Genomic DNA, 13,857 nt, shown 5'->3' with positions numbered 1-13,857 from the left:
TCCTTACACCTGCCCTACTCTGCCAAAGAAATAGCAAAAGTCAAATTCTTTTGTTACTTATTCAACCATAAGATATAAACACAGCTACATGGAGTCAGGTTCTTTACACCTATTGCATATCCTTAATTCATGAACAGAGAGCTTGCATAACTGGAGAAACAATATGTGGTGATATTACTAGAGCTAAAAAAGAGATATAAAATCACTTTAACATCTTTTCTTTTTTTAATTTATTTTTATTGTTTATCCTGTTACAGTTATTCCCACCTTTTCTCCCTTCCCCCTCCACCACCCAGCCCCACCTTCTTCCCTCCCGAAGTCAATCTCCATATTGTTGTCCATGTCCATGGTTAACATATATTCCAAAAATTTATATGGAACCAAAAAGGCCCCCAAAAGCCGCAGCAATCTTGCAAAAGAAGAACAAAGCTGGAGGTATCACAACTCCTGACATCAAACTATATTACAAGGCCACTGTAATAAAGACAGCCTGGTTCTGGCATAAGAACAGACATACAGACCAATGAAACAGAACAGAAAGCGCAGGATAAGCCCATGCCTGTACAATCAGTTGATATTTGACAAGGTTGGCAAGAGCATACAAGGGAACAAAGACCATCTCTTCAATAAATGGTGTTAGAAGAACTGGACTGGTACATGCAAAAATTGACACTAGACCACCAACTTACACCATACACAAAAACAAACTCAAAACAGATAAAAGACTTAAATGTGTGCCATGAAACCATATAATTCCTAGAAGGAAACATACACAGTAAAACCTCAGATATTCCACGTAGCAATATTTTTTGCCAATACATTCCCTAAAGCACTTTAACATCTTTTTAAAAATAGCCAATGGTAACATCCTACATGCCAGACATGTAGGAAAAAAATCCTTTTAGACATAGGAAACATTAACCATAGTATTCAAAGTTAACCTTGTCTCTCATTCCTATAGACTATATACAGAATATAATTATTTTACCTTCAAATTATATTACCTAATGGTTAGAGAGAAAAACTGATCATATAAAATTGGGTAAGGTGGATCATTTTAAATAGTAATAATGAGATAAAACAATGAATTCTGGTTGAAAGAAAAAAATAGACCGACTTGAATCCTAAAGAGGCTCTTACAGCACCGCCACCCACTTTGAGGTCAAAAGGGGACGTCAGTAGTCACGTCCAGGCTTCTCCTGCCTCCCAATTTCCCTGCAGCAGGGCTCATGATGAGCTGCCACTGGAGGTCTGCTGGGAATCTATCTAAAGTCATATGCCCTGGAATGTGATTGGGGAAATGGCTGCTCTGTTCCAGGGGCTTAGATATTAGGTTTCCTCCCTACTGAATAGGGGACAAATGTGTACCATAGTTTCCTTTGAGGTGGCTAAACATAAAAAAAAAAAAAAACCGATGTCTAGGTCCCATCCTGACCAATTATAAAAGAATCAGGGTGGGAAGGTGTATTAGTCAGCTTTGGTTTCAGTAATGGTGTGTAAGAGACACTGCTAAAAAGCTCAGTGGCTTACATTCATTTCTCGCTGAATTTCTTCACCTGCACAAGCTGGATGTGACTCAGCTGGGCAGGGCTAGGCCCGGGTTCAGGTTGGCTCCTCGTGCCTCTCATTCTAGCATACAAGGAAGGAACAGCAACCACCTGGGGCCACTCTTCTCATGGCAGATGGTAGAAGCATAAGGTGAACAAAAACATGTGATGCCCCTTAAAACCCCTTAAAACCGACCTACCCTCTGCCCACATTCCATTGGTCAAAGCCCATCATATGACTGACTGAGCCTAATGTCAGTGAGGTTGGGCTGCACACTCTGCTGTGAGGGGGAAGGAAGGAGACCTGATCCGTTGGGCTTGGCACTGAGGGACTAGACTAGGTATAGCAGACTCTGCAGGTGATTCGTATGGAGTCAGTCTAGCACCTGTTGGAGGATTGCATGTTGGTACCACCAGGGAATGTAACAGAAGAGGTGGGGACCATTGTTTAGTAGCTCAACAAATATGTTCTATCATTATTATGCACTATTCAAAGATAAGAAGTGTTAGTAGAGCTTCTGTAATTCAGTAACAGAGGATAATTAAGAATGGGAAGCAAACAAGAAAGAGGGGCACCTTACACAAATTCAGGATGGGAATAAGCATGTCAACAGAGGAGGCAACATCTGAGCTCAGCCACCAGCATGGATGAACACTCTCTAGAGAAGGGAAGTGCACGGAGGAGAGAGGGTATTATTCTCATGAGGATTACAGGATGAAATGAGTTGAGAAGCAGCCTATCACACCTTACGGAGTGCCATCCAAATCCTCTTCTTTTTCTTCTTGGTCCTGGAGCTAGATCACATCTTCCAGCTTCCCTAGCAGTTGGGTGTGGCCATATGGGAGAGTATGCACTGGTGAATAAGCCAAGAATGATGTACTCTGTTTGAGTCCGGCCATTAAAAACCTCCTACATGCTAAATTCTCTCACCCTTTCCTCTTCAATTAACTGAATGGGAGGAAGGAGGAGCTGAGTCAGCAGATGATTGTGCTCGGTGGATAATCTTTTCCCCCCAACGAGGAATGTTTGTGTGAGGGAAAGATGAATTTTATTGTGTAAAGCCACTAAGATTTAGGATTGGTTTGTTACCGCAGCTAATTAGTTAAGGCAAGTTACTACTTGCCTTAGTATAGGGTGCATGTGTTTTGTTGATGCTAAGCATTGGCTATGGGGCAGAAAAAGAGATAACAGCCACAGATTAGCTGAGTGAGTCACTTATTCTAGGTACCTCTGTGGTTATTTTGAGAACTAAGTGAATTAAAAGATATAATTGCAACTTAGAACTATAAATCCGGGCCAAGCATTGATGTTCAGGGGTGGTTTATGCTGTGAGGATGGTCTGCCAAGCAGTCATTTGTAGCAGGAATAAATGGCAGAAGGACCTTGTAGCTTTCTTGTTTCTAATGTGCTTTGACATGTGTTCCCACAGGTTCAAGTTTAACTGTAACTGAGACGGGCCTCTATCTATGCCTTTCACCCTGGGAAGTATCTGTCATTCCAGGACAGTTAAGGAAGAAAATCCAAGTCATTAATCAGTGTGTCATTACCTCACTGGAATTAAATAGTAAAGCAGTAAAACCTCCAGGTTGACTTGATAGCAAGTATCACAGGTGTCACTTTCTGCTTGCAGTTCAAAGGAAGACACCATCTGGAAGTTGTTCTTCCTGCCAAAGGGAGTAGACACATGAGGGCTCCCCTTTCCTTTTCAAAATGAGGACGCACAGAGAGAGCACTGAGCTCTGCAAACAAAGAGAAAAGCTCTCACTGGTAATACGAGGAGCTCATGAGAGGCTAGCTGGAGAAAACCCTTGGCCGCAGCAACGTTTTGGGGATGTAAGGATAGCTTTGTACTGATAATCGATTCTGAACTACTCATAAGTAGAGACTGAGAGTATCTGACATACAATTAGAATAAGGCTGTTGATGTATGGGCAAGCCTACCTCATTGGGGACCATGATGATACAGAATATGTCCAAGTAAGCTTGGCAGAATCTGTCAATGCTGGAAGAGAAAGACAGACACAATCAAAACAGTTAGTTCTTGTAGTCAATTTTCCCCAGGAGTGTTCCTGGTCTTTAGTGAGCAGGAAATGGGAAATTTCACATCAGCTTTCCGACTGTGTGGAATCTCTAATATGTGGTGTATTGTAGTGTTTGGGTTAGTGACCAGGATCACATGCAGTTTTGATCCTATGTTGTGGGCTAAGCCATATCCACTCATCTTTTTGTGATCTTTATGAAATCTGGATTTAAGGACTCCTTCAAGTTGCTTTAATTCATAAAAAATGGGATAAAATCCTACTGATTATTTACTCGAGATGCTGGTGTCATAACTGAACAGCTACATGCAAAAAAAATGAAACTCAAGCACCAACTTACACCATACACCAAAATAAATTCAAGGTGGATAAAAGACTCAAATATAAGCCGTGACACCATTAAAGTCCTAGAGGAGAACATCGGCAAGAAAATCTCAGATATTTCACACAGCAACATTTTTACTGATATGTCCCCTAGAGCAAGGGATATAAAGGAAAGAATGGAATCTCATCAAAATAAAAAGCCTCTGTGTGGCTAAATAAAACAGTATTAAATTAAAAAGACAACCAACTGTATGGGAAAACATATTTGCCAATGATACCTCAGACAAAGGTTTAATCTCCAAAATATACAAAGAACTTACATGACTACACTCTAAGAAGATATCTAACTCAATTAAAAAATGGGCGAAGGACTTGAACAGACACTTCTCCAAGGAGGACATACAGAGGATCCAGAGACACATGAAGAGATGCTCAATATCGTTAGCTATCAGAGAGATGCAAATTAAAACCACAATGAGATACCGCTTTACACCAGTCAGGATGGCTACCATAAACAAAGCAACAAACAACAAATGTTGGAGAGGTTGTGGGGAAAAGGGGTCCTTAGTTCACTGTTGGTGGGATTGCAGAGTGGTACAACCATTATGGAAAACAGTATGGAATTTTCTCAGAAAAATAAAAATGGACCTGCCTTTTGACCCAGCAATTCCACTGCTGGGATTATATCCCAAGAATCCTAAAACATCAATTTCAAAGAATCTGTGCACCACAATGTTCATAGTAGCACAATTTACAATAGCCAAGAGTTGGAAGCAACCTAGGTGCCTGTCAGTAAATGAATGGATCAAAAAATTGTGGTACATATATACAATGGAATTCTATGCAGCAGAGAGAGAGAAGGAGATACTACCCTTTGCAACAACAGGGATGGAACTGGAAAGCATTATGCTGAGTGAAATAGGCCAGGTGTTGAAAGACAAATACCATATGATCTCACCTTTAACAGGAAGCTAAACAACAAAACAAACAAGCAAGCAGGGAAAAAAACAAAGACCCTGAAATAGAGAACAAGGGGACAGTGACTACAGGGGAGAGGGACAGGAATTTAAGGGGGAAGCAGGGGAGGGATTTGGAGGAACAAATATGAAGGACACAAGGACCAGAACTAAGGGGGGCGGAAATGGGAGGGAGGTGGGGAGCACAGGGTGGGGGGGGGGGCTGGGATGGGAGAAATAGACAAAAAAACTGTACTTGAAAAATAACTAAATAAAATTATTTTTTTTAAAAAGATGCTGGTGTCAAGAATGGAAGACCAGGCGAGAATAACCATGACTAGTTGGGGCTTTCATGCAAGCAGACCCTGAGATAGGAATTGGAGTAAGCAGTTTGAGAGATGATCCCTGGAAACCACAGTCAAGGAGTGTGGACTTGAAACCAAGGAGGAGGAGGGCCAGTAAAAGGTGGATCATGAAACAAATTACCCCGGTGGACCACCCCAGCTGGGGAACTCTGAAAATGATATGGAATATGCACCCGAGTCATCTTCTCTGGGGCCAGGCTGCTCAGGTGTTTGTATAGCAACTCCTTTTGTTTGGGATTCCAGTTGCTCTTGGGATGTGGTTAATTCTCCAGAACTGCAGCCTGGCCTGCATGTAAGACAGAGAGAGGTGCTGCCAGGAGAAGGTGGACCCCCATGCAATGAAATGATGCAGACAAAGGGATGTGAGTGGGACAGCCAGACCCTCGACTCCAAACTCTGTTGGATGCTCTCTTAACACGGCTTTCCCCAGACTGGTTGCGCCGCTGGGAAAATTACTCCTGTGTGTTTCCCACTTGGTCTTACCACCAGCGGTTTGGGTACAAACCTGAGGACCTGTTTGTGTACTCCATGTTGTTTATAAAAAGAAATTGGCCTTCTGTGCCTTTTACTTTCTATTTTAATGAACTTCTTTTTAAATGTGATGTATTAAAAAGTGAGCTGTGTTTACCACTGTACTCAGAGCCTGTCAGTTCCCTACCACTGTTCAGTACATGCACCCTGTGGAAACCATGCAGCCAACCCAAGGGGAAAGGGTGCTGCATGGCCCCAACGTGCTTTCCTGTGTGAGCTGCATCTTTTCAGGTGAGACCATGGCCTTACAGAGGGCACATGTGGGATCTACTAAATGCACGGGGAATCTATGGCTTTTGGCCTCGACTGCTGCTTCTAATTTCTAAGACTGCCTCAAGATATCACAGTGATGTTTACAAATGACTGCGCCTCTTCTCTCACTAGCAGTTTCATTTTCTTATTTTCCCATTCAAAAATATAAAGGGAAATTATATGGTTGTACTATCTTTAATGGTTGTTTAAATTTCTTTAGATTTCTGGAATAAATGCATAGGAAAAGCAGTGGCGTGTTCACGGTGAAATGTAAGTTTGTGTCACTGATTTTAAAAATAAAATATTTATGTGCAATGGTATAAATTGGGAGGATTTTCTCTGCATACTAAAATACCACTGGGAAATAAAAAGTATCTATCATTCACATATGACTAAAAAGTAGTTTGCTCCATATTATCCTGAGCTAATGTACTTTATGTTAGGTTTTACATTTCCTGTGGCAGCCTGGTCAGTACTGCATACATTATTTTTAACTACTTATTTTAAAATGAACTTAGATTAAGAAAGGTGCCAAAGTGAATTACAGAAATCCCATAAACCTTCCATATATTAAGTCTTACGTGAGCATTACATAGAAATTTAGGACTGATCCTAGAACCACACAGATATGAGGAAATCTAATGCAAAGGTACATCATCTAAAGAGATGTTCTATTAATGGTACTCTAATGGATAAAAACTTTAAAAGACTTTTTTTGGTTTAAAAATGGGGGATAAAAGGAAAGTACCTTCTCTTTACCTTGGAACACTTCATGAAATTTAGTAGACAGGTACATAGATATATGGATGCAGAAGCCACGCTGGTGGCCTCAGGATTCACTAAGACTTCGTATTAATGTTTTCCTTCTCACTTTCGGCCATGCTACCTTTTCTCTTTGTTCATTATGGCCAGTCGTTAGGGGTCTGATTAAGCTGTGAGGCAGAGGAGTCTGATCTGATCCCTGGACTGTTGAGAAAAGCAGAGGGCAGGGGAGCGAATGAATGGCGGGAAGGACACGTGTGTGTCTGTAATATAAGGACTCTGATGTAGGTGGTATGCAGCGAGGCTTCTTGTGGAGAAATCTCCAATGGCAATGCATTTTGTGGTAAGAAGTGCCTGAGCTTGTCTGGCTCAGTTGGGGCTGCTCAGTACATGACACTAGAAAAACTCCAAAAGCATATCATTATAATAATAATTATGATAATAGTAACAAGAGTTATTAGACCACTGAAGAGTATGATAGGTAATACAATTGAGCCTTATTGTTAACCCAAACAGGAACAAAAAAGATGGTGCTTTTTTAAGTTTTAAAACTAGTTATTACTACCATTTCTTGAAACAAAATATACCAAAGAAATTTTCACATTCTTTCTCTTTTTTATAATTGTGACATCCACTGGGCTTTCCAGTGTCCTTAAAATCCCTCCCATACCACACATCCATCGCCTACTTCTTTCTCACTTTACCTCCCAATAAAACAACCCTCTGGGTGGGGGGGGTCACTTTTAAATGTTATGATGTAAAGTGCTTATAGTAGCGGGAAGTATGTCTCATGGAGTGAGAAAATATTGAGTTATAATGGCCATCTCCTCCCCAGGTCCCCAACATTCTGGGACATCTGTTGCTGGGCATAGCAAGCGAGTCGGTTCTAACCAGCAGCGTGATCTCAGCAGGCACTGGGCAGCACACGCATGCACTGCAGCCTTCCCACCACGTGTCCGCCTCTCCACAGGGGTGTCTCCGAGCCTTGCTCCGGTGTGAACCTCATCTTCGCTCCAACTGGGCCGCCACACTGTTTCCCAAGGTTTGTCAGAGAATCATGAAGTTAAACCAGTTGTAGAAGGAGGTTAGAGGATTAGATTAGAATTTGCTTACTCCAAGAAGGCAGCACCAGAGAAAAAGTACTTACTTAGTGGTGCGTTTAGGAAATTTCCTCAATGGTGATAGAAAGATACTTGATCAGATTGTACCCTATTTCATTCGAACAAAAATGCCAAAATGGAAGGTTTAAAAGGAAACAACTGTGACTTAATTAAGGAGGAACTTTGATTCCGTCAAGCTGTGGTCTCAAATCCTAGTGTCGGAAGTCCTGTGGAATCTAAAAATCTGCAGTTCCAGGTCTGGACTCTAGGTGTGCTCTCTTCCACCTAGTTACTCTTAGTCTTGGGATATATAGGTCAGTGATTTTCAACCACCCTGCTGCAAGAGTTTATAAAACATGGAAAACCTGACTATTTAGTCAGAAGCACCAATCTTTTTCCCCTTAGATTGGCAAGTTAAAAAATGGCAACAGCCAACACAATAATAATCATCCAGTGTGAATGCCAGGTCCTGAACCATAAATATGTCATATCATCGAGTTGCATCTTATTGGTCATGTCTATTTTTTACATTTTTTACCTATTTATTTTTAGATAGAGTAGAAGGGAGATAGAAATAGGGAGTGAGAAACATCAATGTGTGATTTGCTCCCGTACACTCCCTACTGGGAACCTGGCCTGCAACCCAGGCATGTGCCCTGACTGGGAATCAAACCAGCCATCTTTGGTTCACAGGCCAGTGCTCAAGCCACTGAGCCACACCAGCTGGGACTTATTGGTCACATCTGATAATAAAGTTGCATTTGATTGGTTAGCTCTTGGTACCAGAAATTCTTACATACTAGTATGGGCACCTGATTTTTTAAAAAGTCACTTTGGAGCAAAAAGAATAGGTAAGTACTATTATTACTATTTTTTATAAGTCAGTCAAAATGATACCTATATTTTCTGTCAGATCAGCTGAATATATAATATGTTTTTGGTATGCCACATAATTTTAGTAATTAGTTTATGTATGCCATGAGATAAAAAAGGTTGAATCTCGCTGGTATTGATAATTTGCTTCTTGCTCAACTTCAAGGAAGACAGAATTGGAGTTTCTCAAAAGGCATTTTACCAAGAAATGGATAAATTAAAAAGATAGAAGGAATAAAGCATGGACTTGAATGTCATTGGGGTCTGTGTGCATGTGTATACATATATGTTTAATGCTTACTATATGCTACATATATGTATATACATTTATATCAACACTATGTGTGAAGTATTATGCCAAAATATGCACACACTATCTTCATTCAAGAAATATAAGTATATTAAGTAAGGAGACAGCAAATTATAAAGCAGACAAATCAATGTTTTGAGTGTAAATGCAACACAGTGCCTGGACTCACCCTCAGACGTGGAAGTCAGTGAAGGCCTCTACGGCACGAGGCATGAGGCCGAGACCTGCGGGGGGGGGTGTAAAACACACGTAGGTGAAGCATGAAGAACAGATGTTAGGGTTAGTCCCATGGAGAAAGTCATATCATCAGACTCAGTTCAATTAGGAAAAAGCCTCACAGGGAAGTAAAGTGACTTTCTGAGATTCTACGTCTAGCAATGGCATGACCCACCATACATCAGATTGGCTGTTCTACTTAGATTATTATTCCCTCCAACAACTTTTCCGAACTCTTCCCTGACCCCACCCTTTCTGTCATTTTCTAATCTTCCTCCTCAAGGAAGAAGTCCTCCACTGTTTCTCTCCCTGAGAAAGATAAGCCTCTTTTAAACTTTCCCTTATCCTCACAAGAAGATAAATTAATGACAATACTTGGTACCAAACTCTTTCAGAGTGGGCTCTGTTTCATTGATGTGTTTGCTCTCCCTTCCCACCTCCACGCCCTTGAAGAGAAAGGAAGGAGTCATTTATTTACTGTCGCGAACCTAGCAACCAGCATAACCCTAAACATAATAAAGAAATGGAGCAAGTAAGAAATGTTTGAGGGAGATATGGAGGAAGGAAGGGAACAAAGAAGGGATGAAGATTTTTAGTTCAGGACGTAGTTTGATTTAGAAAATGAGAATAAGAGATTGTAGAAACAAATAAAGATAGCTCCCTGTAATGTCCAGAGTTGTTACTAGCATTGTGTTATCTCTGCTTCTTCCCTCTTCCTCCCTTTGGAAGTTAAATGCATTTTCAACTGACTTAAATTATACAGGAAAGAAACTGCAGTCTGAGTATATCAGTAGAGGGGGCAGTGGGAAAGGGAAGGAAAGGCACAGGAGGACCTTCCTCAGTCCCAGAAACCACAGCACAGGGTGGCACGGACTCTGGCGGAAGGATCAAGGCAACCTGCTACCCACTTCCCACTGGAGCAGTTAGGTGGAGCTTAGGTGTTACTGGTATCCTAAATTGCAGAGGCAGCACAATAAATGCCTCAATCCAGGAGATCTTAAATCAGATCACCTGGCTTTGCATTTCTCTCCACCCACTTAATAGCCATGAAATCCCTGTTTCCATTTGTCCATTTTCACTGGGGATGCTCACAGCACCCAGCTTCCTGGCTGTTGTAGGATTAAATGAAGTGAATATACATAAAACACTTAGACTGGTGTCTGGCAAGGACCCAATACATGTTAGCTGCAAAATTTGGTATTTCTTAAATAAATAAATAAGACGATAAAAGAAAACATGTATTGGGATGTATTGGGGTAAACACATATAATGTAGAGGGAAGGAAGGATCATTATGTTCATTATCGTAACTCAGTACCATCTCTGGAGATGAACAGGCTGCACTAATTTCCAGAAGCTGTAGATAAGTCTTGCTCATGTCTCCTCACTCTTCAGCTTTCAGAGGGGCCTATAGCCTCAAACTTTCTTCACTGTTCTTTTCTCTATGCTAAGTTATTTATTTGCCAGGGTCCATGTTTTCCAATTGTGTTCATCCACCACGGACGGTGATGGTTATGTTCTCAGTGTAAAAGAAGCATGCCCTCATGATCCTTGGTCATTGAGTCTTTAAAGACTGGGTTAAAAAAAAAAGCTTCTGACTCTTTTTTTTCCCCCTTTCTCCAAAGTAATGGACAGAGGAGGAACCAAAACAATGAATGTTCTTGAACTTTTTATTGACCCAAGGCCTGCGATTATTTGTGTGTCTCTACTAAGGTTTCAAATACATCATGCAACGGTTTTCCTGAGAACTCTCTTTTAAGTTATAAGCATGAATCCCGAAGACATAGTTCAGAAACAGCCAGTTAATTGCAAAAATAAAATAAAATAAAATAAAATAAAATAAAATAAAATAAAATAAAATAAAATAAAATAAAATAAAATAAAATAAAATAAAAACAGAACTCCCTTGAATTCCTAAAGGATGGTTTGAGCAGAGTTTCCAGGTATAGAGAGAATGTTTTAAAGGTAAGGTAAAAATCTCTTGCTTTACTTACGAACCTACCACTAAGGACCCAGGAGGGCAGCAGTGGGTTAGAAACGGGGTTTCTGTGCCAAGTTATGAAGAAGCCTCTTTTGAGACAAATGGCCAGGAGGCTTGTCCCTGCTCTTCTGGCGTGCTGGAGCTACTTGCTTAGTTCCACCTAGTACGACAATGGAACCCAGGCAGTCTGACGCTGAGCCCTGATGAAATGTCCTCGTTGCCTGCAGACTTCCTACGCCCAGTTCTTTACTATCCCGGACCAGGTTTTCTCATCTTCATGCTCTTTTCAAACAACTTGATTCTCCCTGGGAAGAAATCATATTTATCCTCACCCCGGGACAAAATTTCAATTCGTAAAAAAAAGGCCCGAATCCTCTTCTTTCTCGGCTTTTCTTCTTTCACGCTTGATGTCAATTTCAAAAGGTTCCGCTGGCCGTTCCTGTTTATTTTTCCGGCCACACTCCGACCCGGCGCCTAACAACGCCGCGTGCCTCTCTCCAAACCACTTGGGTCCAAATCCAACTTTCCCTCCCAGTCTCCACCCGGGACGTCCTTGGGCAACAAACAGACTGTGGTAGGAGAGGCCTCGTCCGCGAATCCCCAGAGCTGAGCGCCCGGCGCCGGGCGGAGCGGACTCGCCTGCCTAGCGCCCGCAGTCCCTCTGCGGCCGCCCCCGCTAGCAGCCTTGGGGTGCTGGAGCTCCGCCTGCGCCCCACCGGCGCTCCAGGGTGTTCACCCGCCCCGAGCTGCTCGCCTCTGGGCCCTACGTTCCGGACACCAAGCCATCTAAACTCCCTCCCTCTCTAGCAACCGGGCAGCTCACCAAAATCCCTTCCCCTCCTTTACACACTCCTCTGATCACCATCCCGACACCCAAACACGCCAAGCGAGAAAGCGCAGCCGGGGTCTCCCCAGTTACGTGGACCGCTGATGGTTTCCATCACCACCAGACACCCTACTTCACTCTCATTCATATTCACTTTTTTTAAATATATTGAATTTATTAGGGTGACATTGGTTAATAAAGTCATATATGTTCAGGTGTACAATTCTATAATACATCATCTGTATATTCTATTGTGTGTTCACTGCCTTAAGTAAAGTCTCCTTCCATTACCATTTATCCCCCCTTCACCCTCTTCTACCTACCCCCACCCCCTTTCCCTCTGGTGATCACCGTACTGCGGTCTCTGTCTACGAGTTTTTCCTCCTTCTTCTTAATCCCTTCATTCTCTCTCTTCAAAGACTCTTAGGACACAGGCCATCCTTCTCAGCGGCACTCCCTTTCATTCATAACACACACACACACTCTCTCTCTCTCTCTCACTCTCTCGCTCCCCCCTCTACGCAGACAGCCCACTCCACTTTTCAGACGCCCACCTCCTACATACTCCCCTCCCCTAAACAGACTTCCACCCACTCACCATCTGTAGCCTCCCTTCCGCCCCCCGCCCTACCGGCTCGGCTCCCCCTCCCCAAGAAGCGGACCCGCACCGTGGGAGGCAGGAACCTCCGCCAGACGCTCGCGTTGTGCGCGCCGTACTGACCTCTGTCCGCCCGGGAAACTAACAAAGGCGGCGAGCCGAGTGCAGACCCGAGCGAGGAAAGCGGCGTCCGCGGGGAGGGCGAGCCTGGGCCGGGCCGGCGAGCCCCGGGTGGGGGCTGCTCTGGAGTCGGCGGCGCCGGAAGACGCGGATCTCTGGCCGCGCGCGCCGCTTGGTCGCCGCGGGCAACATGGGCTGCTGCACCGGGCGCTGCTCACTCATCTGCCTCTGCGCGTTGCAGCTGGTGAGTGCCACTCGAGCCCTAACCCCTGACCGTCCCGGCCCTGGGACCGGCCTCTCCGGCTCCTTCCGCGGAGCCGCTGCTCCGGGCGCGGGGCTGGCGCTCCTGCCATCTCCTAGCCTCCCTGTAGCTCGGACTCACACTGCCCTCCGGCCGCGGGCACTCACCGGGTCACTCCTGCCCTGAGGGAGGGCGCGGTTGCCCTTTTGGTCTCGCGCGTTGGGGTTCATCGCGCCCCCGCCGGGTGTCGCCACGAGGTCCTGTGGCTGCTGCCCAGCCGCCAGGGTTTGAGCGCTTTACCCGCTCCTGGGTTGCAAAACTGGCGTTAGCACACACTACATCCCAGCTGAAGTTTCACGGGGACTCGTGGGCTCTTTTTTATTCGGGTATTCCCAGTAACGTTGTTGCACGGGAAGGTGCCTGGGAATGTCCAGGTTCTGAAGATACAGGAGCAGCTTCAACTCTTAGTTCACAGTGAGGTCGTTCTTACCTTTATCAGGTTGGAAAGTGGTGCTTGAGGACTCTTTGATCTCCAAGAACCGAGGTCTGGCGGTGCGTTTTTTAAAAAAGTATTTCAACCCTTGCCCTTACAAATTCGCTTTAGATTTTGTTGAAATGATGCGTGTTCAGATTGCGACAGACTGACAGCTGTCACTAGGGAGAGAATAGACTGAAAGGCTCGGGTGGTGTGCGGGAGAGTAAAAGGGCTTTCAGTATGAAGCAAATGCTTTTCTTAACATATGTCCTAGTGGGACCTAGACTGGCCCTGGGGTCTATTGCGTTGTCACTTCAGGTCAAGGCCACAGACCTTTTGTG

At 43.7% G+C, this 13,857-nt stretch overlaps 1 protein-coding gene and 1 long non-coding RNA gene across 3 annotated transcripts in view; one reads left to right on the top strand and one right to left on the bottom strand.

The window, feature by feature from the left end:
* Positions 1 to 319: 319 nt before the first annotated feature.
* On the bottom strand, positions 320 to 9,286 carry LOC128626761 (uncharacterized). Its single transcript, XR_008390827.1, has 3 exons — positions 9,230 to 9,286; positions 3,490 to 3,550; positions 320 to 3,212 (listed from the first exon to the last, which is right to left on the bottom strand). It is a non-coding gene; the product is annotated as an uncharacterized LOC128626761 (long non-coding RNA).
* Positions 9,287 to 12,655: 3,369 nt separating this feature from the next.
* Positions 12,656 to 13,857, top strand: part of NKAIN3 (sodium/potassium transporting ATPase interacting 3) — a 536,135-nt gene continuing 534,933 nt past the window's right edge. For both annotated transcript variants that reach the window (XM_053661236.1, XM_053661235.1), the window contains exon 1: positions 12,656 to 13,044. In XM_053661236.1, coding sequence (XP_053517211.1) covers positions 12,991 to 13,044 — 54 coding nt within the window. In that variant the 5' untranslated portion in view covers positions 12,656 to 12,990. The remainder of the gene's footprint in view (positions 13,045 to 13,857) is intronic.

Source organism: Artibeus jamaicensis, unplaced genomic scaffold (assembly GCF_021234435.1).
Source record: "Artibeus jamaicensis isolate MK-2021 breed Jamaican fruit bat unplaced genomic scaffold, CSHL_Jam_final scaffold_916, whole genome shotgun sequence".
Lineage (NCBI taxonomy): Eukaryota > Metazoa > Chordata > Mammalia > Chiroptera > Phyllostomidae > Artibeus > Artibeus jamaicensis.
Note: the sequence above shows the minus strand (reverse complement) of the source record. Positions and strands in the feature narration are given on the sequence as shown.